At 46.5% G+C, this 22,958-nt stretch overlaps 1 protein-coding gene and 1 long non-coding RNA gene across 3 annotated transcripts in view; one reads left to right on the forward strand and one right to left on the reverse strand.

Moving 5' to 3' along the window:
* Positions 1-4,024, forward strand: part of LOC310748797 — a 13,040-nt gene extending 9,016 nt beyond the window's left edge. Inside the window, exon 4 of the long non-coding RNA XR_014541365.1 lies at positions 3,954-4,024. This is a non-coding gene — a long non-coding RNA (uncharacterized lncRNA). The remainder of the gene's footprint in view (positions 1-3,953) is intronic.
* Positions 1-21,040, reverse strand: part of SLC5A11 (solute carrier family 5 member 11) — a 25,555-nt gene extending 4,515 nt beyond the window's left edge. Inside the window, exons 1-9 of one of the 2 annotated variants that reach the window (XM_083584682.1) lie at positions 20,826-21,040; positions 14,788-15,006; positions 12,396-12,467; positions 11,641-11,745; positions 10,584-10,643; positions 10,226-10,330; positions 3,960-4,065; positions 2,191-2,271; positions 804-1,009 (exon numbers count right to left, since the gene is read on the reverse strand). In XM_083584682.1, coding sequence (XP_083440808.1) covers positions 804-1,009; positions 2,191-2,271; positions 3,960-4,065; positions 10,226-10,330; positions 10,584-10,643; positions 11,641-11,745; positions 12,396-12,467; positions 14,788-14,901 — 849 coding nt within the window. In that variant the 5' untranslated portion in view covers positions 14,902-15,006; positions 20,826-21,040. Of the gene's footprint in view, positions 1-803; positions 1,010-2,190; positions 2,272-3,959; positions 4,066-10,225; positions 10,331-10,583; positions 10,644-11,640; positions 11,746-12,395; positions 12,468-14,787; positions 15,007-17,386; positions 17,722-20,825 lie in introns of those variants that run through there. The other variant, XM_083584681.1, reaches the window with a different exon arrangement.
* Between the last annotated feature and the right edge of the window lie 1,918 nt (positions 21,041-22,958).

Below are 22,958 nucleotides of genomic sequence, written 5' to 3' on the forward strand. Positions count from 1 at the left end.
CTGAGAGATGCAGAGGCAGGCAGTGGCTTATCTGGAGTTATAACGATGGAGGTGTTGGGTTCAGGATGCTTCTTTGAGGCATATGATCTGGGCCTGTCCAGTGATATATTCCTTTTGGTATTAAGTTGTCACTCACATCAATTTTGCATTGGCAAAATCCTTGGCATTTTCAGATGTTCATGAACTTTTAAATTATAACTCCGTAGTGTGGGGACTGTGGGACGCGGGTGGCACTGTGGGTTAAACCACAGAGCCCAAGACTTGCCAATCAGAAGGTTGGCAGTTCAAATCCCCGTGACGGGGTGAACTCCCGTTGCTTGGTCCCTGCTCCTGCCAATCTAGCAGTTCGAAAGCACATCAAAGTGCAAGTAGATAAATAGGTACCGCTCCGGCGGGAAGGTAAATGGTGTTTCCGTGCGCTGCTCTGGTACGCCAGAAGCAGCTTAGTCATGCTGGCCACATGACCCGGAAGCTGTACGCCGGCTCCCTCGGCCAATAAAGCGAGATGAGCGCCGCAACCCCAGTCGGCCACAAATGGACTTAATGGTCAGGAGTCCCTTTACCTTTACCTTTAGCATGGGGACTAATGGCAGGACAACAAAAATGGATTTTAGAAGCCCTGATGAACATTATATACCCTTTTAATTGTGTTTGTGGGAGAGGGGTTATTGGTTTGTTCTTGTTTTATTATGTATTTTGTGTTCTCATTTTGTATTGTTATGTTGTGAACCGCCCTGTGATCTTCATCTGAAGGGTGGTATATTAATAACAACGATAAAAACAACAAGAACAAGAACAACAACCTGGTCTGTACACCAGTACCACAGCGAGGGGATGGTCATTCCAACCAGCACTCCCGGCCAGGGAAGGTCAGACGTGACAGGATCCCGGAAGATGTGGAAAGCGTCATCCCTGGGTAAACCGCAGCTGTTGTTGCCATAGTGGCTGCTCGCAATGGCTTGGAAGTATCTGTTCCGCAAGTCTTCCAGCCCTCCAACTTTGGAAAAACCTGGAAAGTTGAAGAGCAAACGATGTTCAGATTTCCTGCTGGTGCTCAGCATTTGCTTTGCATGGGCCTGCTGTGGTGTTTTGAGAAACTGCTAAGTTCAAACAATGGGATTAAGGGAAGAATTCTCCATTGTGAGGTAACATGTCTTGATACACATGAGCCCAAGAATGTGGCACGCTCTCTCAGCTTAGAGTTGCAGATTTAAACTAGGAAGAGATGTGATTTGGTAGAAGACATAACTTTTTTGTTAACCGTTACAGAGTTTGTCACCTTAAGAGAGTTTAAAACATTCATAAATATTGTTAGAAATATTGGTTCTGATGGCACAATATAAGATCGTGATGAAGGGGTGCTCTCATATCAGCTGATTATATGATCTTTTTATTTTTGACTAGAGACCTCAAAGACTAGAAATAACTCGGGTATCTCTGGACCTCTGCACGTGTCTGCTTATGACAAGTCTTAAAATAGGTGAATGCTAGAGTCCCTTTCAGGTGTTCTCAGAAAGTTGGGGTGGCGGTGGCCCAAGACAGGGTCTTCTCTGTGACAGCCCCTAAGCTGTGGCTCTCCCTCCCCACAGAGGTGCATCTGGCACCTTCATTCTACAGCTTCTGGTGAATGCTGCAGACACACCTCTTTACCCAAGCTTTTGACAATGGAGATGCATATTATAGGACCCACCTTATTCCAAGTTGTTTTAAACTGATTTTCAAACAGTGTTTTAATATTATATTTTAATGCTGTAATATGCCCTGAGACCTGAGGGTGAAGAGTGGGCAATGAATTATCGTTATTATTATTATTATGCCTATACTGCAGACCAGGAGACTGAGTTGGCCTGCTTGAGCATGATGGCTACTCAACCCAGAGATGTCCTGGATCACATGCTTAGGTGCTGCGCTGCAGCCACTCAAGGAGGTAAGAGCAAAGTCAGGTAGCAATGAATGAAGTGGACATCTGCAGCTTTCTCCTGCGTGCGAAACTTGGCATCACATCTCAGAGGGCAAACCCCAAACCCCATGCACAAGAGAGCTCAGCTAGTAAAGCATGAGACTGTTCATCCTAGGGTCGTGGGTTCATGCCCCATGTTGGGCAAAAGATTCCTGCATTGCAGGAGGCTGAACGAGATGACCCTTGTGGTCTGTTCCAATTCTGTGGTTCTGTGGTTCTAAGATACTTACTGAAGCCCATCAGCGTCAGCGCCCCAGCTAGCATGATGACTGTCTGCAGGGCGTCGGTGTATATCACAGCTGCCAGGCCACCTACAGAGGGAACAGAAGAAGCAAGACCTGTGCTTGGAACTTGGTCTGGACATTAAAAGGTAAAGGTAAAGGACCCCTGGCAGTTAAATCCAGTTGCAAATGACTCTGGGGTTGCGGCACTCATCTCGCTTTACTGGCCGAGGGAGCCGATGTTTGTCCGCAGACAGTTTTCCGGGCCATGTGGAGAAACCAGAGCAGCGCACAGAAACGCCATTTACTTTCCTGCCAGAGCAGTACCTATTTATCTACTTGCACTTTGACATGCTTTTGAACTGCTAGGTGGGCAGGAGCTGGGACCAAGCAACGGGAGCTCACCCCGTCGCAGGGATTCGAACCGCCGACCTTCCAATCGGCAAGCCCTAGGCTCAGTGGTTTAGACCACAGTGCCACCCGCATCCTGGTCTGGACATTAGCTTGGCCAAAAGATTTGGGTTTGCATTAGTCAAGCCTCATCTGCCCAGTTGCTTGCATAGGGCAGTCAAATGGTGGCTGACCCTAGTGCCGGTCCAGGTGGCTCACCACCATGAGATAACTGCTAAAAAGCAGAGCTGGTCCTACCATTAGGCAGAGTGAAAGTCACCTCAGGGAGCAGAAGCTGGAGCAGGCAAGGGGCAACCGGGAGATGTTGGAGGCCGGCTTGCCCTGTGCCCTCTAGGGTAGTCTGCTGTCCTCAGGAACACATTGCCCCATTGCCAATATCAAAATAAGACCCAATAGCCAGTCCAATCAGCTTCTTTACAGGGCTTTGACCCTTTGGTTCCCTTCTGACTCTACAACACTGTGATTCTGTGAGGCTCAACGCTGGGAGGTTCAGGGCAGAAAAAGGAAGGACATCTTCACGCAATGCACCGTTGGAACTATGGAACTCCGCCCCACAAGATGCAGTGATCAGCAACAACTTGGATGTCATTAAATGAGGATTAGACAACTTCATCAAGGATAAGGCTATAAATGGCTACTAGCCACGATGGCTGCCTATTCTGCCATCAGAGGCAGCAAGATGTCTTGGACAGTCAGCGTGACTGTTATGTACTGAGTTGAATAGGATCCAAACTGCAGCAGTCTGATTGGTCCTAGAACAATAGGATCCAAAAGGCAGCAGTCTGATTGGTCCTAGAACAATACAGCAGTATGATTGGTTGGCAGGAACCACCCAATCATGCTCCAGATAGAAGTGAATCCACAACCTGATTGGCTTACAGTAGAATTCCGGAATTAGCCAATCATGTGCAGCCCATTGTGTAAATAATGTATATAAAGCAGATACTTTGAGGGGACATTCATTCATTCCTCCTCACCACTATGAGCTGAATAAAGAGCATGAAATCACTTTGCGACTCTGAGTATATTTCAGTGACCTAGTGGTTAGTGTCATGCTAGGGCCTGGGAGAGACCATAGATCAAATCCCCACTCAGTCATGAAGTTCCCTGGGTGACCTCGCAGGGCAGTCACTGCCTTTCAACCTGATCTACCTCACAGGGTTGTTGTGAGAATTAAATGAGGAAAGGGAGAACCATGGTGCTACTTTAAGCTCATGGGGGAAAGTGGGATAGAAATGCAATTAACAAACAAACCCTGCTAGGGAGGAACAGATATATCTACTCCTAGAGGTTGAATAAAGAGATAAGGACAGAGCACTCTCACTCACTCTTGCGCTCTCTCTCTCTCTCTCTCTGCTCAGACTCACCTGCCACAGTGTAAATGGCTGTGATAACCAGCAGCCCAATGACAGCCACGTAGAGATCCCAGTGCAAGGCCTGCTGGATGAAGAGGGCCCCAGCGTACATGTCAACCTGGAGGAGACAAAATCCAGACAGGTATGAGGACACTGAGGTTAGACTCTGTCTGGTCTTTTGGATCTACTTGACCATGAGGATTCTTCCTCCATTCATCTTGCTTTGTTTGTGGGATGTTTACATGTCTCCCCATTAACCATTCACTCGTCCCACATTTTTTAGTGCGCTTTCCAAATGGCAAAAAAGCCTGATTCTTTTTCAAAGTGCGTGTGTTGCACTAGAGGGTGGCAGAGGGCTTTGATCCTGCAAAATACTGGAGGCACCTCAAGTAGACCAATAAATGCACTCAGTTCCATTGTGCCCTACAGCTGAAGGACCCCCACCCCCACCCCCTGTACGGACAGCCAAGCTCTGTTCAGCTCTTTTGGACAAAGGAGAAGCTTGTTTGGAAGAGGAAGAGCTGGAACAATGGCTCAGTCATTCCTTGGCAGCAGGAAACTCAACAGGTGCTAGAGAGCAGCAGTAGCAGCCTGTGGGGAGCTGGGGGTAGCCCCCAATCCAGGCTAATAGAAAAGCATGGTGGGATTTACCCCACCCTACCACCGCCAAGCCCCTCTTTAATTTGACATTCTCTTGAACTGCAAACAGGAGAATTTATTTATTTACTGAATTTCTACTCTATCTTTTCCTTGAAGGAACTCAAGGCAGCATATGCATGCTTCTCCCTTTCGCCATTTAATCCCCCCAAGCAACCTTTTTATTTTATTTTTTTAAAATAATCTTTATTAAAGTTTCAAAGAGATTACAAAAATAGAAAAAATAAAAAGAAAAAATAAAAAGAAACAAAAAAATACAAAATACAAAACAATAAAAAAACAATTAAAAACAAATCAGTCTTTCCATGTCTTATCTTTCATTTGCTTATTTCCTTGACCTCCTCATACCTCCCTTTTTTGTATTCTAGTTCAATAGTTGTTTCAGCAAGTCCTTACCCTTTTTACTTTTATCTTAATATTTTATCTTAATATATTATAACTTTACATTTTCACCTATTATCAATCCATTTTTACATACTCCTTTATAACATTATTGCTAAAACCACATAACTTCATTCCAGCATCCCTCTAACATTCCTTAATTTTGCAGTGTTTCTGCAAATAGTCTTTAAATTTCTTCCAATCTTCTTCTACCGACTCTTCTCCCTGGTCTCGAATTCTGCCAGTCATTTCCGCCAGTTCCATGTAGTCCATCACTTTCATCTGCCATTCTTCCCGGGTGGGTAGATCTTGTGTCTTCCAATACTTTGCGATGAGTATTCTTGCTGCTGTTGTTGCATACATAAAGAAAGTTCTATCCTTCTTTAGCACCAATTGGCCGACCATGCCCAGGAGAAAGGCCTCTGGTTTCTTCAGGAATGTATATTTAAGTACCTTTTTCATTTCATTATAGATCATCTCCCAGAAAGCCTTAATCCTTGGGCACGTCCACCAAAGGTGAAAGAATGTACCTTCATTTTCTTTACATTTCCAACACTTATTATCGGGCAAATGGTATATTTTTGCAAGCTTGACTGGTGTCATGTACCACCTGTATATCATTTTCATAATATTCTCTCTTAAGGCATTACATGCCGTAAATTTCATACCTGTGGTCCATAACTGTTCCCAGTCAGCTAACATAATGTTATGTCCGACATCTTGTGCCCATTTTATCATAGCAGATTTCACCGTTTCATCCTGAGTATTCCATTTCAACAGCAAGTTATACATCCTTGATAATATCTTAGTTTTGGGGTCTAACAGTTCTGTTTCCAATTTTGATTTTTCCACCTGGAAGCCAATTTTCTTGTCCAAATTGTAAGCCTCCCTTATTTGAAAATAATGAAGCCAATCTCGCACTTTGTCTTTTAATTTCTCAAAGCTCTGCAATTTCAATTTGTCTCCTTCTTGTTCCAAAATCTCCCAATATTTCGGCCATTTGGCCTCCATATTGAGCTTTTTCTGAGCCTTCGCTTCCATCGGTGACAACCACCTTGGGGTATGCATGCCACCCAAATACGTTATTAAAACCTTCTAGATCCAAAATGTCTGTGTTCTCAAGAAGGAGCCATTCTTTCAGCCAGCAAAATGCGGCTGATTCATAGTAAAGCTTAAGGTCTGGCAGGGCAAATCCACCCCTTTCCTTTGCATCAGTTAGTATTTTAAATTTTATTCTGGGCTTCTTGCCCTGCCAGACAAATCTGGAAATATCTCTCTGCCACTTCTTGAAACAGTCCATTTTATCCAAAATTTGCAATGATTGAAACAGAAACAACATTCTTGGCAATACATTCATTTTTATAGCGGCAGTACGGCCTAGCAAGGAAAGCTTCAGATTTGACCATATTTCTAAGTCCTTTTTCACCTCTGACCAGCATTTTTCATAGTTATCTTTAAATAAATTCACATTCTTAGCAGTCATATTAACCCCCAGGTATTTTACTTTCTTAACCAGCGTTAGACCTGTCTCCTTCTGAAACCTCTCTTTCTCAATCGCAGTTAGATTTTTCTCTAAAACCTTAGTTTTAAATTTGTTCAGCTTAAATTCTGCAACCTGACCAAATTCTTGAATCAGTTCAAGTACTCTTTTGGTACTAGCTTCTGGCTCCTGTAATGTCAATACTAGATCATCTGCAAATGCTTTCAATTTGTACTGTTTAGCTCCGACTTGTATACCTTTAACCAATTTGTCCCTTCTGATCATATTTAGGAGAACCTCCAGGACCGAAATAAAGAGCAATGGGGAAATTGGGCAACCTTGTCGTGTCCCTTTCTCTATCTTAAATTCCTCCGTCACCACATTATTAACAATTAGTTTGGCCTTTTGTTCTGAATAAATTGCACCTATACCATTTCCAAAACCTTGACCAACCCCCATCCCCAGAAGATTCTTCTTCATGAAACTCCAAGAAATGTTGTCAAAAGCTTTCTCCGCGTCTACAAATATCAAAACTGCTTTAGTGTTAATATTCACTTGTAATTTTTCTAAAATATTAATTATATTTCTCGTATTATCAGACAAGTGTCTGCCCGGGAGAAAGCCTGCTTGGTCTTTATGTATCTCTTCCACTAGTACTTTTTTTAATCTTTTAGCCAAAATGTCTGCAAAAATTTTGTAATCCACATTAAGCAAAGATATGGGGCGGTAATTCTTAAGTTGTGTCTTCTCAGAATCAGTTTTCGGTATAAGTGTAATGTAAGCTTCCTTCCACGACTCTGGTGCTTTTTTCCCCCTCCAAAATTCCATTACAAACTTCCTTTAGTGGTTGAATTATCCAATCTTTCAAGGATCTGTAATATCTTGAAGTTAAACCGTCCGGCCCTGGAGATTTACCCAATTGCATGTTCTGAATGGCACCTTCTACCTCCTGATCCGTTATCTTATAGTTCAACATTAACTTATTTTCTTGAGAGATTTTTTGTAGCCCATTTGTTTTCAAAAATTGATCTATATCAATCTCTTTCTGTGGCCCTTTTGTATATAATTGTTTAAAATATCTCTGGAAACATTTTCTGATCTCCACTGGATTCTGTATATTCTTTCCTTCCACTTCCAAATTTGTAATGGTGTTAAGTTTTTGTCTTTTTTTCATTTGCCAAGCTAGCAGTTTTCCACATTTGTTAGCCGATTCAAATGTCTTTTGTCTCATCTGTTTGATTTTCCACTCTATTTCCTGATTCATCATTTTCATATATTGAACTTGATATAGCTTTATTTCTCTCAGAATCTCTACTCACGGGTAGTTGTTTTTTTGGGTCGAATTGTCTCAGGAAGAAGTCAGCGCTCTCTGGCAACAGCTATGCGGCTTCGCTCCGTGGAGGTAGCAGTCTGCTCTCAGCACCGCGCCACTCGCCCGCTTCACTCTGGAGCCCGTAATCGGGTCCCTTTGCAAATTGGGGGGGCGCGAAAGGTGCCCGCCGAGCCCCACGTTCACAGGCTTCACCCCACCTGTGATTTAAGAAGGGTCTCTGCTTCGCCGTAGCGGTTTGACCCGATTTCCACGGAGCGGGTCCCTCCAGCTCAGAGGGAATCCGCCATTGCCGATGGCGCTAAACCCGGAAGTCCCCCCAAGCAACCTTTTTAGATAGGTTGGGCTGAGAGAGGTGGCGAATGGCCCAAGGCAGCGAGCTTTTTGGCCAAGTGGGGATTTGAACCCTGGTCTCCCAGGTCCTAGTCCGACATTCTAACCACTATACCATACTGGCTCTCATGCACACTCCATGGCCAAAAAGGGAGGTTTTGTTTGCCCTGAATGCTGTTGAAGTTACTGTCAGGGCTGCCTCTGCTGCTGCAGGCCCATTCAAGGTGATGTGTGTGATTAAATGGAAGACACCATGAGCCTAACACAATATAGGGCCACCGTGTCGAGCTGGGTCAAAAGATGGTTCATCTGGCATCCGCACAACATTTCAGGGAGCACAGAATACCCTGCATCATTGCCACACAGTAGAAAGCACATTTGAGGTTACATTCAACGCAGGAAGGGCTTTGCAAAATTCATGCAGGACAACTCAGGCAAAGAAAGTTTGGGGATGCAAACAAACACAATGGAAATGAAATTAACCCAACAACCACACACAACTGCCTCAAATTCACGCGCCAGTCTGACCTGGGGTGGGGAGGGGGGACAAGGATCCCCCCAACCCCATATGACCCCCATATGCGAGTAACTCCCCCTCCCTGCCCCATCTCTGTATATCACTTCAGGACTCCATTTGTGTGCATCAATAATTATTTTGAATCAGTCTTCAATCTAAACTAATACAGTCATACCTCGGGTTGCAATCGCGCTGAACCCAGAAGTACCGGACCAGATTACTTCCAGGTTTCAGCGCTCGCGCATGTGCAGAAACACTAAATCATGCTTTGCGCATGTGCAGAAGCACCGAATCGTGTCACGCGCAGATGCAGCGCTGCAGGTTGCGAATGCTGCAGGTTGTGAACGTGCCTCCCACACAGATCACGTTTGCAACCCGAGGTTCCACTGTAATCCACTTGATGACATCAGTAAGGCAAGGCAGCTGTGTGTGGAGTCCAGACTGGGAGCATCTTCCTGCTAGATGCAAAAATGCACCCTGATCCTGCTATTGATGAAACACAAGCAAAGGACACTCCATTGAGGGGGGCAGTCCATATTATTATTAACAGTAGTATTAGTAGTAGTAGTGGCCTTGAGTGCTGTTTGGTTGTTAATGAGCAACTAAAGAGAAAGTGTTAGTAAGTTACTCATTAAAACCCACTGACCCCAAAGAAGAAGGATTACTAAACCAGGCAGGCTAGTCGTCCTCTGTCACTGTCCAGCACAACACAGGAGAGGGTCATCATGGCTCGGGGCAGAGCATCTAACATTCAGAAGGTCCCAGGTTCAGTCCACAGCATCTCCAAGCCAGGCTGGTAATGTCCCTCACCCAGAATCCCAGAAAGCCATTGCAAGACAATACTAGCTAAATGAACCAAGGTATAAGGTCTGTGTCTAAATGTTTTTGTTTTGCTCCGGAGCTTTTCCCATGGAAACATCCTCTGAATTGGACGTCAAACTGGGGTTTCCACGGACTTATGTTTGCTCTGATTGAGCTTTAAAGAGCATGTTTCCACAGCAAAAGCTCCGGAACCGGGGGGGGCACTTGGACACAGAGCTGTAAATCGCTGACCAAGATAACAGCACAGCAGAGGAAAGTGTGGATAAGCCCTCAGATGTTCTGCTGGTGCTGGCATCTCCTTTACATCTATAGCAAGAGAAATAAGTTCACGAAAAGGGAGCAAACCAAACAGGCAGAGCTACAAGCAGGAAACTCAGCAACAGACAAAATAGATAAGGAGGGAGAAGATTCTGTTCTCAAGCAAAGTGAGCTGTTGCTTGCCCTTATTCCAACAGGAAGAACACAAAGGAACGCTTTGTAAAACGATTCTGTGTGCTCAAAAATACATCTAGCTTCAAAGAACGGGCAGCAGAAGCAGGCTTTCCCCCAAAATCTTCCTCAGCCTTCAATAACCTACACAATCTTAAATCCAGAATTCAGTTCGGTCTCCTTCCCTCCTTTCATCATTTGCCTGTCATTCAGAAGCCAACACAACATATCAGAAAGATTGAAAGGCAGAAAAGGTCACTTAGGAAGCCTCGATGGACCTACTCTTTCCAAGCCAATTCTGTTCTGTCTCCTCTCGTCTCCTTACTTACTGAGATTTTGGTGAATATATAGATAAACAAGTAGAGAATCGCTAGGAAGATTTGAATCCTTTTGCCCCCAAAGCGCCTCTGCAAATATTCTGGCATGGTTGTCACCTGGAAATGATAAGGCAGCATTGATGAAAAACAGCAAGAAAAGATTATTCAAAATCTAGGCAGTAATAACATCACGGAAATAGTACAGTTCCTTTTACCTTAGGAGGACAGGGCAGTGAGTTTAGAGTTTTTAAATACTACAATTCCGAGAAATGACATGATGCATAACTTGGCACATCCATTTCAGAACAGATTCCTGCTGTCTGAAAAAGTTGATGGGAAACAGCGGCCATAGTGTGGACAGTAGACTCACCCCTGCTGCCACGTAGATTGGCAGAAACAGCCATGCCAGCACCAAGACACAGAACATGCCCTGTGAGGAGAAGCAGAGCCCAGGTCAGGAACAAAATAAGCAGGATACAACCAGAGAATCAACTGACATACAAAAGCTCTCTCTGGGTTGGCTTTGGGTCCACAGAGTGGCTGCATGTCCTACTTTGCAGAAGACAGTCCTCTGCTTGAAGGGTTGTCAGGTTTAAACATAAAGAAGCCAAAGATGAGAGAGAGGGTCAGAAGAGGTGGGGTGTATCTTGAACCTGCCCATCAAGAGGGAGCTTCTGGGCAGTAAACTGAGAAGGCCCTCAGTTCACCTGGGCACAGTCTGCCAAAAGATCTGTCTTGCCAGAGTGGTGCATGCACTAGTTTTCTCCTGCTTGGATTACTGCAATGCCCTCTACGTGGGGATAACTTTGAAGGTGACCCAGAAACTACAACTAATCCAGAATGCGGCAGCTAGACTGGTGACTGGGAGCAGCCGCTGAGACCATATAACATCAGTCCTGAAAGACCTTCATTCATTCCCAGGACGTTTCCAAGCACAATTCAAAGTGTTGGTGCTGACCTTTAAAGCCCTAAACGGCCTTGGCCTAGTATACCTGAAGGAGCATCTCCACCTCCATCATTCAGCCCGGATACTGAGGTCCAGCTTTGAGGGCCCTCTGGCAGTTCCCTCAATGTGAGAAGTGAGATTACAAGGAACCAGCCTTCTCGGTAGTGGCGCCCTGCCTGTGGAACACCCTCCCATCAGATGTCAAGGAAATAAACAACTATCTGACTTTTAGAAAACACCTGAAGGCAGCCCTGTTTAGCGAAGTTTTAATGTTTGATGTTTTATCATTATCATCATCTTCTGTTGGGAGGCACCCAGAGTGGCTGGGGAAACCCAGCCAGATGGGTGGGGTATAAATAAATTATTATTATAATACCTGATGCACCACTACCAAGAAGGCCCTCTGCCAGGTCCATGCCCGCCCCAACACACACACATTATCATCCTCAGGAGCAGGTTGTGCCGTAAATGTGATACTCACATTCCATTCATAAGCTGTAGCACCAATTCCAGACGCTGCCCCGGAGCCGGCCAGGCCAATGAAATGTCCGCTGCCGACATTACTGGCGAAGAGAGATGCCCCCACCTGGGAAGAGAGGTTGGGAGAGCCAGCTCAGTTCCTGCCCTTCCCAAGAGCACCTAATCTTGCCTGGCACAGAAAGGACTCTGCCCAGTTCCCCTGGAAAGGCTGTCAGGTCTCATTATGGGGACTGGTTCAGTTTCAGTTTCTTGTTTTTCCACTCTTAAGTTCAGTTCACCATGTTCCCACATCAGTGTGAGGATATCTGTTTTTGTTTTCCAAAGCCCTCACAAAAACTTATCAGTGTTTTAGTGTGCATTTCTCCCACTGTACACATTTTCTATGCATTTTGGTCTATTCTGCACATTTTTGAGAAGAAATTTTCTCTAAGTGCAATTTTCACTGAAATGTGTGTTTTATACACACTTTACCCCTGTAGTGTGTGCATTTCTGTACACATTCCTTGCCTGGGGTATTAGGGGAAGTTGGGGGACACATCATGCTCCTTCTGCACTCAGCTCCCGCCTGTCTGACCTCAACTAGAAGAGAGTTGTACTCGTATGAATAATCTCAATGCAGGGATGAGACCTCAAAAAACCACCTTGAGGCTTTGAAGGCAGACAGAGGACTCTGCATTTCAACCCCTTTCCCAAACACATAGCAGATCCGCTCTGCAACAGACACCCCACCAAGACATCATAATGGAGATCGCTTACTGGCCACCAGACCATCTCGCCTCCAGCCAAGAAGTAGCCCTTCACAGTACTTCGCTTGGTTTTCCACATGGACTGAGAAACAGAAAGAGAGAGAGAGATAAAAACGAGCAAGTCTAAGAAGCCTGAAGAGGCGGCAGTGAGTCACCCTCAACAACAACAACATCAGCAACAACCAGGCCTGCCCAAAACATTTTGGCGCCTGAGGCGGGCCACAAAATGGCCGCCAGGGAAGAATAGGTGAGTGAAGATCTACATCTGTGACCGGGGGTGGGGGAGAAGAGACCAGCAGCAGGTGATTTTGATCCATGCGCAAAGAGTGTACAGTGATACCTCGGGTTACAGACGCTTCAGGTTACGCATTTTGGGTTGCGCACCGCGCCGAACCCAGAAGTACTGGAACAGGTTACTTCCGGGTTTTGGCGCTTCTGCATGTGCAGAAGCGCTGAATCACGTCACATGCACCTGCACAGACACGGCGCTGCAGGTTGTGACTGCTGGGGGTTGCAAACGTGCCTCCCATACGGATCACGTTCGCAACCCGAGGTTCCACTGTACTTAGGTGCCCAAGGGAAGGAGTGATCAGATTTAGAACTTTGGACTCCTATGGCTCAGTCACACTTCTGTTTGTCCCGCCACTTCCCTCCAGGCAAACAACCTCTTTACCACTGAATCAAATGTCAATCAGTTTTTCCAGAGACTGATGTTTGCTCCGATTCAGTGGTAAAGAGCAGGCTTTCCGGGAGAAAGCAGCAGCGCAAACAGAAAACCGCCAAGACCCGTGCTTTGTAGGCAGGGGCAAGCGAAGTGTGGACACACCCTGAGGCTGACTCTGCAAAGAGACAGAGTAGCTCATTGGGAGGGGATCTGCCTGGCACGAGAAGGTCCCAGATTCAATCCCCAATGGCATCGCCAGGAAGGGCTGGGAGAAACTCCTGCCTGAAACTCTGGGGAAATGCTGCCAGCCAGTGTTGAATACCAAGATGGATGGACCAAGGGTTCTATTGGGATATCTGGTTGGCCACTGTGAGAAGAACATAAGAAGAAAAGCTGCTGCCAGATGAGTCCAGTGACCCATCTAGTCCAGCCTCCTGTTCTCACAGCGACCAACCAGATGCCTGTAGGAAACCTTCAAGCAGGATCCGAGATCAAGGGCCCTCTGCCCGTCTGTGGTTTCCAGAATCTGGGATTCAGAAGCATTGCTGCCTTCAACTGTGGAGGCAAAGCACTGTCGCTGTGGCTAGTGACTATCAATAGCCCTGTCTTCCATGAATTTGTCTTATCCTGTTTAACGTCATCCAGGTTGGTGGCCATCACTGCCTCCAGTGGAAGTGAGTTCCATAGTTTAACTATGCACTGCTGGACTAAATGCCCCCCCCCTCTTTTGGGGGGGCTGATACATCAGCCAGGCTCTTCTTAGATTCCCATGGGCATTTTCCGGAGAGCACTAGGCTGTGGTTTCTATTGGCAGAGGCAGGGAGGCTTACGGCTGGGAAGGCAACCAGGAAGTGTTTGGGCCAGTTGCATGTGGGAATTGTTGGCAGCATGACAAAGCAGGAAGTGAACTACCTTGACTCATCAAGTTGCTCAATCACACCTGGAGGGAGACATGAATGAATGGAGTGCTTGCATTGCTTGCTGGATATGGAATCTGTGCCAAGGCTGGTGGCAAATTGCCCTGGCAGAGGGTGCCAGGAGCTAAGAATAACTAGTTTTAGAATCTGCCAATAAAGGGTAAAAGTCATATTTTGACAAATTTCGACAACAGCGAGAGTATGTCTATCCTGGTTACGAATGACCTCATGGAATTATGATGGTTCCTGGATGGCTGCTGCCAGTCAGTGTAGACAATAAGGAGCTACATGAACCAAGGGTCTGACTCAATATAAGGCAGCTTCCTATATCAGAGGAAGGGCTGTAACTCTATGGCAGAGCATCTGCTTTGCAACCAGAAGGTCCCAGGTAAGGCTGGGAATGATTCATGTCTGACATCCTGGAGAGCTGCTGCCAGTCAGTGCAGACAGTACTGAACAAGATGGACTCAGTATAAAGCCAGTGTGTGTAGTGGTTGGAGTGTTGGACTAGGAGCTGAGAGACCAGGGTTTGAATCCCTGCTCAGCTATGAAGCTCACTGGGTGACCTTGTGGGCCAGTCACTGCCTCTCAGCCCAACCTACCTCACAGGGTTGTTGTGGGGATTAAATGAGGAGGGGGAGAAATATGTATGGCACCTTGAGCTCCTTGGAGGAAAAGGAGGGATATAAATGCAATGCAATGCAATAAAAATAAAATAAAATAAAATAAAATAGCTTCCTAAGTTCCCTTTGGATCTCTGCACCCATATGGAGACATTGTCCCTCAACTGAACAGAACAATCAAGGAAATGTCTTTCTTACCCACAATCCAACAGCCAAAACAAATACAAAGTACAGAACCAGGACAACAATATCCACAGCCTCCAAGCTCTGTTGGGGGAAGGCAGGAGGCAGAGTGGTTGTGCTTGGCTCCATTGCCGCTTGGATCTCCTGGGCACCCTTCCTTCCTTCCTTCCTTCCTTCCTTCCTTCCTTCCTTCCTTCCTTCCTTCCTTCCTTCCTTCCTTCCTGGTATGTTTATCTGGCCGAGAGAGAGAGAGAGAGAGCAATATACAACAAATGTGTAAGGATCTTGAGCAACATCTGCTGCCCATCAAATTCCCCTACTCGGAGGTCACTCTTGAAGTCCCTGTAGATGCAAGAGGAGTAAAAACATTTTGTTGCGACTGAAAGGTGAGCAACTCAATTGACTGAAAATGCAAAACCAAACTGCTCTGAGGTGGGTAGTTTCCTGGTTCCATGGGGAAAACAGAATCCTGGAAGGAGGATCTAGTCTCTAGCATGCAGAGGGAGAGAGGTTGACTGTAATTGGGAGGTAATCCACCTTGAGTTCAGTCACACTGTGCCAACCATAACAGTCAGATCAAAGGGATTGAGCAAGAAGCACATCTATAGTCCAACCCATGGAAACCATCTCATTTGCATCCCAGCTTCCTGGAGCCAACAAGCAAGGGTGGATTTTAAGAATTGTTTTCCCATGTGGTGGAAGTAAGCAAGGCCATGTCTGTTGCTGCTGTTACCCCTATTTCAATTTAGTAGTGGCTTGCAATAGAAAAAGCCTCTATGTGTCTTACCAAACCTAGAATCAAAGAGTTGTAGAGTTAGAAGGTACCCCAAGGGTCATCTAGTCCAACCCCCTGCAATGCAGGAGTCTCAGTTCAAGAATCCCTGGCAGGTGGCCATCAAGCCTCTGTTTAGAAACCTCCAACAAAGGAGAGTCCACCACCTTCTGCGGCAGCCCGTTCCATTATTGAACAGCTCTTACTGTCAGAAAGTTCTTCCCAATGCTTAGTCAGAATCTCCTTTCTTGTCGTTTGAAGCCATTGGTTCAGATCCTCCTCCCCTCTGGAGCAGCATCCAAGGGGATGCCAAGAAGCTTTTTCGGGAAGATGCCTGAGTCCATTGCTTAGGGTGGTTGGCATCCTTCTGAGTAGAAAGTATTGGGTTAGGAGGCTCAGTGGTCTGCAAGAATTGGGCTGCAAACCAGCGATAGCTCAGTCAGTAGACCATGAGACTCTAAATCTCACAGTCATGGGTTCAAACTCAATGGTGGGCAAAAGATTCCTGCATTGCAGGGGGGTTGGACTAGACCTCATGGTCCCTTCCGACTGTACAATTCTATGATGAGGTAGCCCTCCAGATGTTGTTCAATTCCAGCTCCCATCAGCCAGCAGACTCCGTGGTCAGGGATGACAAGAGGTAGCCATCCAACAACATCTGGAGGGCCACAAGTTCCCCAACCCTGCTCTAGACACACCGTCAAGTCCCCTTCTTTTCGGGTAAGGCTCAGTTCAGTGGGAGAGCATCTGCACTGCCTACAGAAGGTCACAGGTTCAACCCTTCAGGGAGGACATCTGCCAGTCACTGTCAACAGGTAACCCCTAAAGGTAAAGGTAAAGGTACTCCTGCCCGTACGGGCCAGTCAGACGGGAGCTCACCCCACCGCGGGGATTCGAACCGCCGACCATGCGATCGGCAAGTCCTAGGCGCTGAGGTTTTACCCACAGCGCCACCCACGTCCCTAGCAGGTAACCCCTAGCCGCTTTTATATTATTCCTGCATTGCAGGGGGTTGAACTGGATAGCCCTTGGCATCCCTTCCAGCTCTACAGTTCCAATATTCTACTACTTTTCCTTCAGGATGTGGCCTTTATGCAATGTGTGTCTTTGTCTTTGCAGCAGTGCCTTCTCCCCAGTGCTCCCAAGGCGGAGTCACCTGCAGAAGACTTAAAGGACCTCAACTCATGGCCCCAGGATCTTAGCAGCTGGTGGTTTGGGCCATTTGGCTCAACAAAGGTTTTTCGTGACTGTTCTCAAGGCAGGTGGTGAGGGGCCTGAGTCGCTTCCTGATGTGGGGTCCCCACAGCAAACATCTCAAGCCCCTAAGCAGTGAGGTCAAGAGAAGGTCAGAGTTCCTTTCTTAAGCACTGGGACCCTTTGATATCATGATGCACAGATCCCTTCATGTGATCATGTGCCCTACGGATAGACAAATCAAACAATTTCAGTTCCTTGTTTTTCCAATCCTAAATTCAGTTTGCTGCATTTCCACATTGGTTTGCAAACTACTTTTTAAAAAAAAAGAAGAAGAAGAAAAAGAAGCCCATTACACATTTGTCTTCATTTGAGCGAGCAATTTCTCCTGATATAATTCATTTTTGTATATTATGCTCAGTCCCTAATATGGTTATTCTTGTGCACACTTTCCTTTTATACATGTTGCTTCCTTCCCTCCCATGCTCTCTCTCTCTCTCTTCCCCCTCCTCCTTTGGCTGAGGAACTGCACCTCAACCTTTGGAGAAGCCCAAATTTCACAGAATAGCTGTGCTTTAGGGTTTGCCTATTAGAATGCAAAGAAACTTGGATGTCTTCCACTCCCCATGCCAGGAAGAGAACACTTACTGTGGGACACGCTGGTCTGGGTCAAGCCAATGGAACGCCAGCCGGAGCCTTGGTGGCCTTCGCTGTGCCCAGGTGTTGGAGCAGCAGCCTAGGGGAGGAGGAATCCTCTGAGTCTGCCGCAGAAGCCAAGCTGCCCTGCTCTGTGTGGGAGCCCTGGGAGTAGACAAACACGTTCTTCCGCTTGGTTCTAAGGTGCTCACTGTAGAGAGCAGGAGGCAAGGAGCCAGAGGAATCCCTTTCAGGTGGGTGTCACTTTCTCGATTGGCCAAATGCCTGCTTTTCACGAGCTCCACTTCCTCTAGTTCTTCTTCAAGATGCTGACTCTAGAGAAGCAGGGCAATTCCCCCAGCTGCCTTTGGCCCTCCTTCAAAAGACACCTTGCGGCAGCCGTGCCATATGAACTGCTTTCATCTCAGAGCTGCAGCTTTAAGAACTTGGTGCTGGAGCTTGCTTTCCTTCTTCCTCTACCCTCCCCATCCCCTTTTTCTTGTGTGCTGTGTCTTTTTAGATCGAAAGCCTCAGAGGTTAAGGGACTCTAACTCCTACTGATCTTTGTAAGCCACCCAGAGAGATTTCTTGGCTTTTGAACAGGGTAGAAAATATGCTCTGAATAAATAAACAAAGGAGCATCTAAAATGCTGTGGGGCATGGAGCCTGCAGGGCTGAAGACTTTTGGGAAAGGTGCCAGAGAAATTGCCTGACATCATTACAACCCTTACAATATCCGACAGAGGAAAATAGATCCATTTGATTTGCATGTCATGAAGAAGAACAAGTTCTTAGCGGGTGGGATGCCAGCCATAATCGCTAAGAATGGAGCTATCTCCAATGTCCAGATGCAGGAGAGAAGCAAGAGGCTGGTGAGTGCTGGTGCACCAGCAGGAAATGCCTGTATTTTCAATGAGTTCCTCTAAAACAGCCTTCCCCATTACAACCCTCCTGCTGTTTTGGACTACAATTCTGGTCTACAATACTCATTCTGTTCCCGTGAGCTCTGGGTATCTGACTGCACCCAAAATATATTGTGCTAGATTAACTTCAACATATAGCTTGTCTGTGACACACACAAAGCACATTTTCCTGCTGAAACGTTTTAAAGGTGGGCTTAATTCTCATCAAGCAGCATCACACACCTTATCTTCACTGTCAAGCAATGGGGTGTTGCTGTTGCTGTTGCTGCTGCTGCTGCTGCTGCTGCTGTTTTTAAAAGTCTCTTGCTCCAAGCAGCATACAATCATCTAACAATTATCTGGAGAAGAGAAGAAAACTGAGAGGTGGTTTGACATGAAAGATGGAGCTAGCTTGTTTTCTGCTGCTCCAGAAGGAGACCTCAAGTCAACCTATTCCAATTACCAGAAAGGAGATTCCGGCTAAACATTAGGAAGAACTTTCTGACAGTAAGAGCTGTTCAACAGTGGAATGGTAGACTCTCCCTCTTTGGAGGTTTTTAAACAGAAGTTGGGTGGCCACCTCTTAGGGATTCTTGGTTTTATAAATGTTTATTAAGCTTTTCCTTTACAAATAAATCCGTACAACCATGTTTACAAATTTCCTGTTTTTGGAAGCTCTTAGGGATTCTTGAGCTGGGTTTCCTGCATTACAGGGGGTTGGATTTGATGACCCCTTGGGGTCCCTTTCAACTCTACAATTATATGATTGTGTGAGTTAACAGCAGAAGAGAGGAATGGCATGCTGTGAGCTCTAGGTACATGGATAGTGTGATCTAAGATGGGCACCATCAGAATAAACCCAAATTGTTTATGCATGAGGCAGCACATACCAGCCCAGCAAGGAGAAGTTAGCAAACAAACTGAGTGCATATCAGGTACAAAGTAAGCACTAGAGTTGTATGCAGGTAGGAAGGAAGGAAGATTCATTTGGGACGTTACTTCAGGTAACAGGCCACTTCACCTCAGAAATATGCCACCAACTCTCCTTTGGGAAAATCCAAAACCTTGAAAGATTCCACATATGAGGAAATCTACAAATGCCTATAACTTTTTAAACTTATTGTGGGACAAGGGAACAGACCAAGAAACCACAGCAAGAGCAAAGAGTTAAAAGCTCTCTCCCCAAATGCTGCAGTAATTCATTGTGGATGCAAAAATTAAGCAAAGAAGGGCCAGTCGCCTCTTGCCTGGGCCTGATGGGGCTTGCAGCCCAGAACATTTGGCATGTGCTGGGTTGGCAAAGCCTGTCCCAGGCTAATGAGGCCTGCCTGAATATGGGGCTCACGTGGGGCAGGAAATAAAACACCTACCCCTTGCAAAGTAAGTCTCAAGTTTACAGGCAAGGGTCTGTGCTTGTTGGGGAGGCAGGTGTCATTCCAATTTGGTGGGGGTGGGGTGGAAAGCTCCCAAGGTACTTTTCAGAAGCCTGTAGAGACACCCATACAAAGAGTAGCCGGAGCTCATCATAAGAGCCCAGCAAGTTGTGGGAAGCCATTCTCCTGTAGGGACAGGGCATTGCTGGGCTCTTTGCCTGGAGTACCAAGTCCCAGTGGCAATTTCTTCCAGCAGAGAGAACCAGTAGCCTGGCTATCCTACTTCATTGCCCAAACTGGCAAGAGGTTTCCCCCTCCACCCACTTTGAAATCCCCATCCTTGATGCTTTGACCAAGAAGGCTTTTGTCTCCTTGCTTAAAGCCAGCATGGTGTAGTGGTTAGAGCATCAGGCTAGGACACAGGAGACCAGGGTTCAAATCCCCACTTGGCCATGAAGCTCACTGGATGACCTTGGGCGGGCCAGCCACTGCCTCTTGACCTAACCTACCACACAGGGTTGTTGTGGGCAGTTAAATGAGGAGGGGAGAGCCCCTGTACACCACCTTGAATTCCTTGGGAGGAAAGGACAGGCACGAAATGAAAAAATAATTGCACCAAAGGTGGATGGGTCTGAACCATCCTGTTCACAGTTGCATTTAAAGGCCCACAATGCTCTCTGGGGCTCAGGGCAAAAGTCTGTGCATCCCCAGTGAAATCCCCAGGCTGGGGAGCCTTTGAGATTGCTAGCACCCCTTCCCCACCCTTCTCCCCTCCTAATTTCCATTGGTGAAGTCCACGTCCTGGAATTGCCTCCTCCTTGTAACTTGAAGAAATGGAAAGTTTAGGACTTTTTTGTCCATTCCGATCACAGTCTTGTTCTGCTCAGTTCCCTTGGCACCAAGCGCCTGCTCTTTGCTGGGTTGGAGGCGGGCAGTTCTTTCCAGAGAACAACCAGCGCATTGAAGCGGCTCCATTGAAACCAGCCCAGAGAGAGCCAGCAGACCATGTGGCTGGCCCATTGCCACCTCCGAACCGGGTCTGATGCTCGTCGCCATTCTATTTACAGTTTTTGCATTTGCAGCCCCGATGGATCTAGAGCTAAAGGCGCCCCCAGACCCACCCGTGAGAATCCTCCATGTGATCCGACGCAAGCCGTGAGCAACGAGGGGACTTACCCTGCACCTTTGGGTTTCTTTCTCCTGTCACCCTCGATGCCGCCAGCCTCTTGCCAATCCACGAGACGGCTTAAATATTGCCAGCGGGCAGACGGGGATTTGCCAGTGGGGCTGTTTTACATTTTCACGAGGCATGAGAGGAGAAATTTATAGGCAGAACCATTCAGTTCATTGGAGGCCTGCTTGCTTTGTGTTGATGTGGCTTGCAAGAAGGACAGCCGCGTTGTTTCCTTATCAGGGGTTTGGGGGTCAAACTCCAAAGTGTATCATTCCCCCACCTTCCAGAAAGCAATCATTGGAGGAGAGATGGAGAGAGGGAGGGAGGGAGGGAGAGGGAAATAAGTGAATCGAATGCCAGAGATAAAGAGGAAAGTTGATAGAGAAATGTTCATCCCTGTCCCATCATAATATTAGAACCCAGTGGGGTCATCCGAGGAAGCTTAATGATAGAAGACCAGGAGAATAAGAAGTCCTTCTTTATGGAGCACATAGTTCCCACTAGAAGAAGTGATGGCCACCAAATTGGATGGCTTTAAAAGAGGGTTTAGCAAATTTGTGGAGGAGACACTTCTCCATGGCTACTAGCCACTGACTATGTTCTGCCTCAGATCAGAGGCGGTATTCTTCCTTACAAGAAAGGAGAATCCAACTAAATTTTAGGAAGAATTTTCTGTGGTTAAGAGTCAATGGTCTGACTCAGTGTAAGGAGGTTCCGATGTTCCTTAAGGGAAGGGTTGTAGCTCAAAGGCCGAACATCTGCTTGGCATGCAGAAGGTCCCCGTTTCCAAGTAGAGCTGGGAATCTTTCCTTGTCTGAAACTCCGGTCTGAAACTTCTCTCCCTCCTCTGTGTTGTTTGTCCTATAAGCTAGCTTGGTCTTATTTTGAATAAATCATAACACAACAATCAAAAGAAGCCTATTTTGATGAAGAGATTGTGGCCAGGCAGCAAAGCGTGTTGAGAAGTCATTGTCAAAACATTGTCAAAACATTGTCAAAACACAGGTGCCACCCCCTCCAGTTTTGCACCAAACATTTCCCCCCAAACAGTCCTTTCTTTTCACACAGGCAAAGCTGGCACAACACCTGTGCCCAGTAACCTGCATCTCAAAAGCAGAGGAAAGGGGGCACAGCAAGGCATCTTCACCTTGAAACACTGAGGCACCTGGGTCAGTTTTTTTATTCCAACATTTAAATTCTAAGCAGAATTCGGAAAAAGACTTGCCACCAAACCATTTGACTTTCTGGAAGAGGGTGAGTTGCAGTCAGGCTGTTCCCACTTAACTGGCCCACGAAATGAAGCAACCTGGGCTGTGGCCTCATTGCAGCCAACACAAATGCAGACGACGATGTATTGGAGCCCTCCAGAAATAATACAGTCGACCCACAACTTGCTTGCACGATCGATCGCAGCTTTATGCACTTGGCAGCCGGCCAGCATGCAATTGCACAAATTAAAGGCACACAAACTGGAGAGCTTGGAATATCTCTCTGTGCCTGGTTTTCCCACTGCAGAAAGAGCTTTAAAGCTCTTCTTGGTTACTGGGCTTTGGGGAGGTCTTGTGCAGACTCCAAGAGGCTCCCGTGAAATTTGATGGGAGCCTCCTAGATCCCGATAAGCAAAGTGGAGTGCTTAAAAGCTCTCTGCCTTGTGTAGGGGGCAAGGCACACTGGCTTCAGAAAGGTAGGGATGGTCCCATGGGGGCAATTCCAGGGGTTTTCTAGCTCTACTCAATTTTGGCTTTATGCACAATTCCTGGAATGTAACCGCCAACAAGCAAATTGCGAGTCAACTGTAGTTATACTCCTCCAAAGAAGACTGGGCCACTACATACATTCTTCCATATGAACCTGCCCTGGGCTCTGAAATCTTCAGGGATGGCCTTTCTCTCAGTCCTCTGAGTGTCACAGGCACACTTGGCAGGGACATGGGACAGGGCCTTCTTAGTAGCTGCTCCCAGACTTTGGAACTCCCTCCGTAGAGAAGCCAGGGATGAAAATGTAATAAATAAATAAATAAATGCAAATAAAAGCATAAATAGACCTCAAGAAACATCTGGGATTCCAGAAGTTCCAGATGTGATAGAACAGCTGCTTAGGATGGAGGGTTTCTGGAGATCTCCGTCATCCTATGG

Source organism: Podarcis filfolensis (genome assembly GCF_964270895.1).
Source record: "Podarcis filfolensis genome assembly, chromosome: 14".
Lineage (NCBI taxonomy): Eukaryota > Metazoa > Chordata > Lepidosauria > Squamata > Lacertidae > Podarcis > Podarcis filfolensis.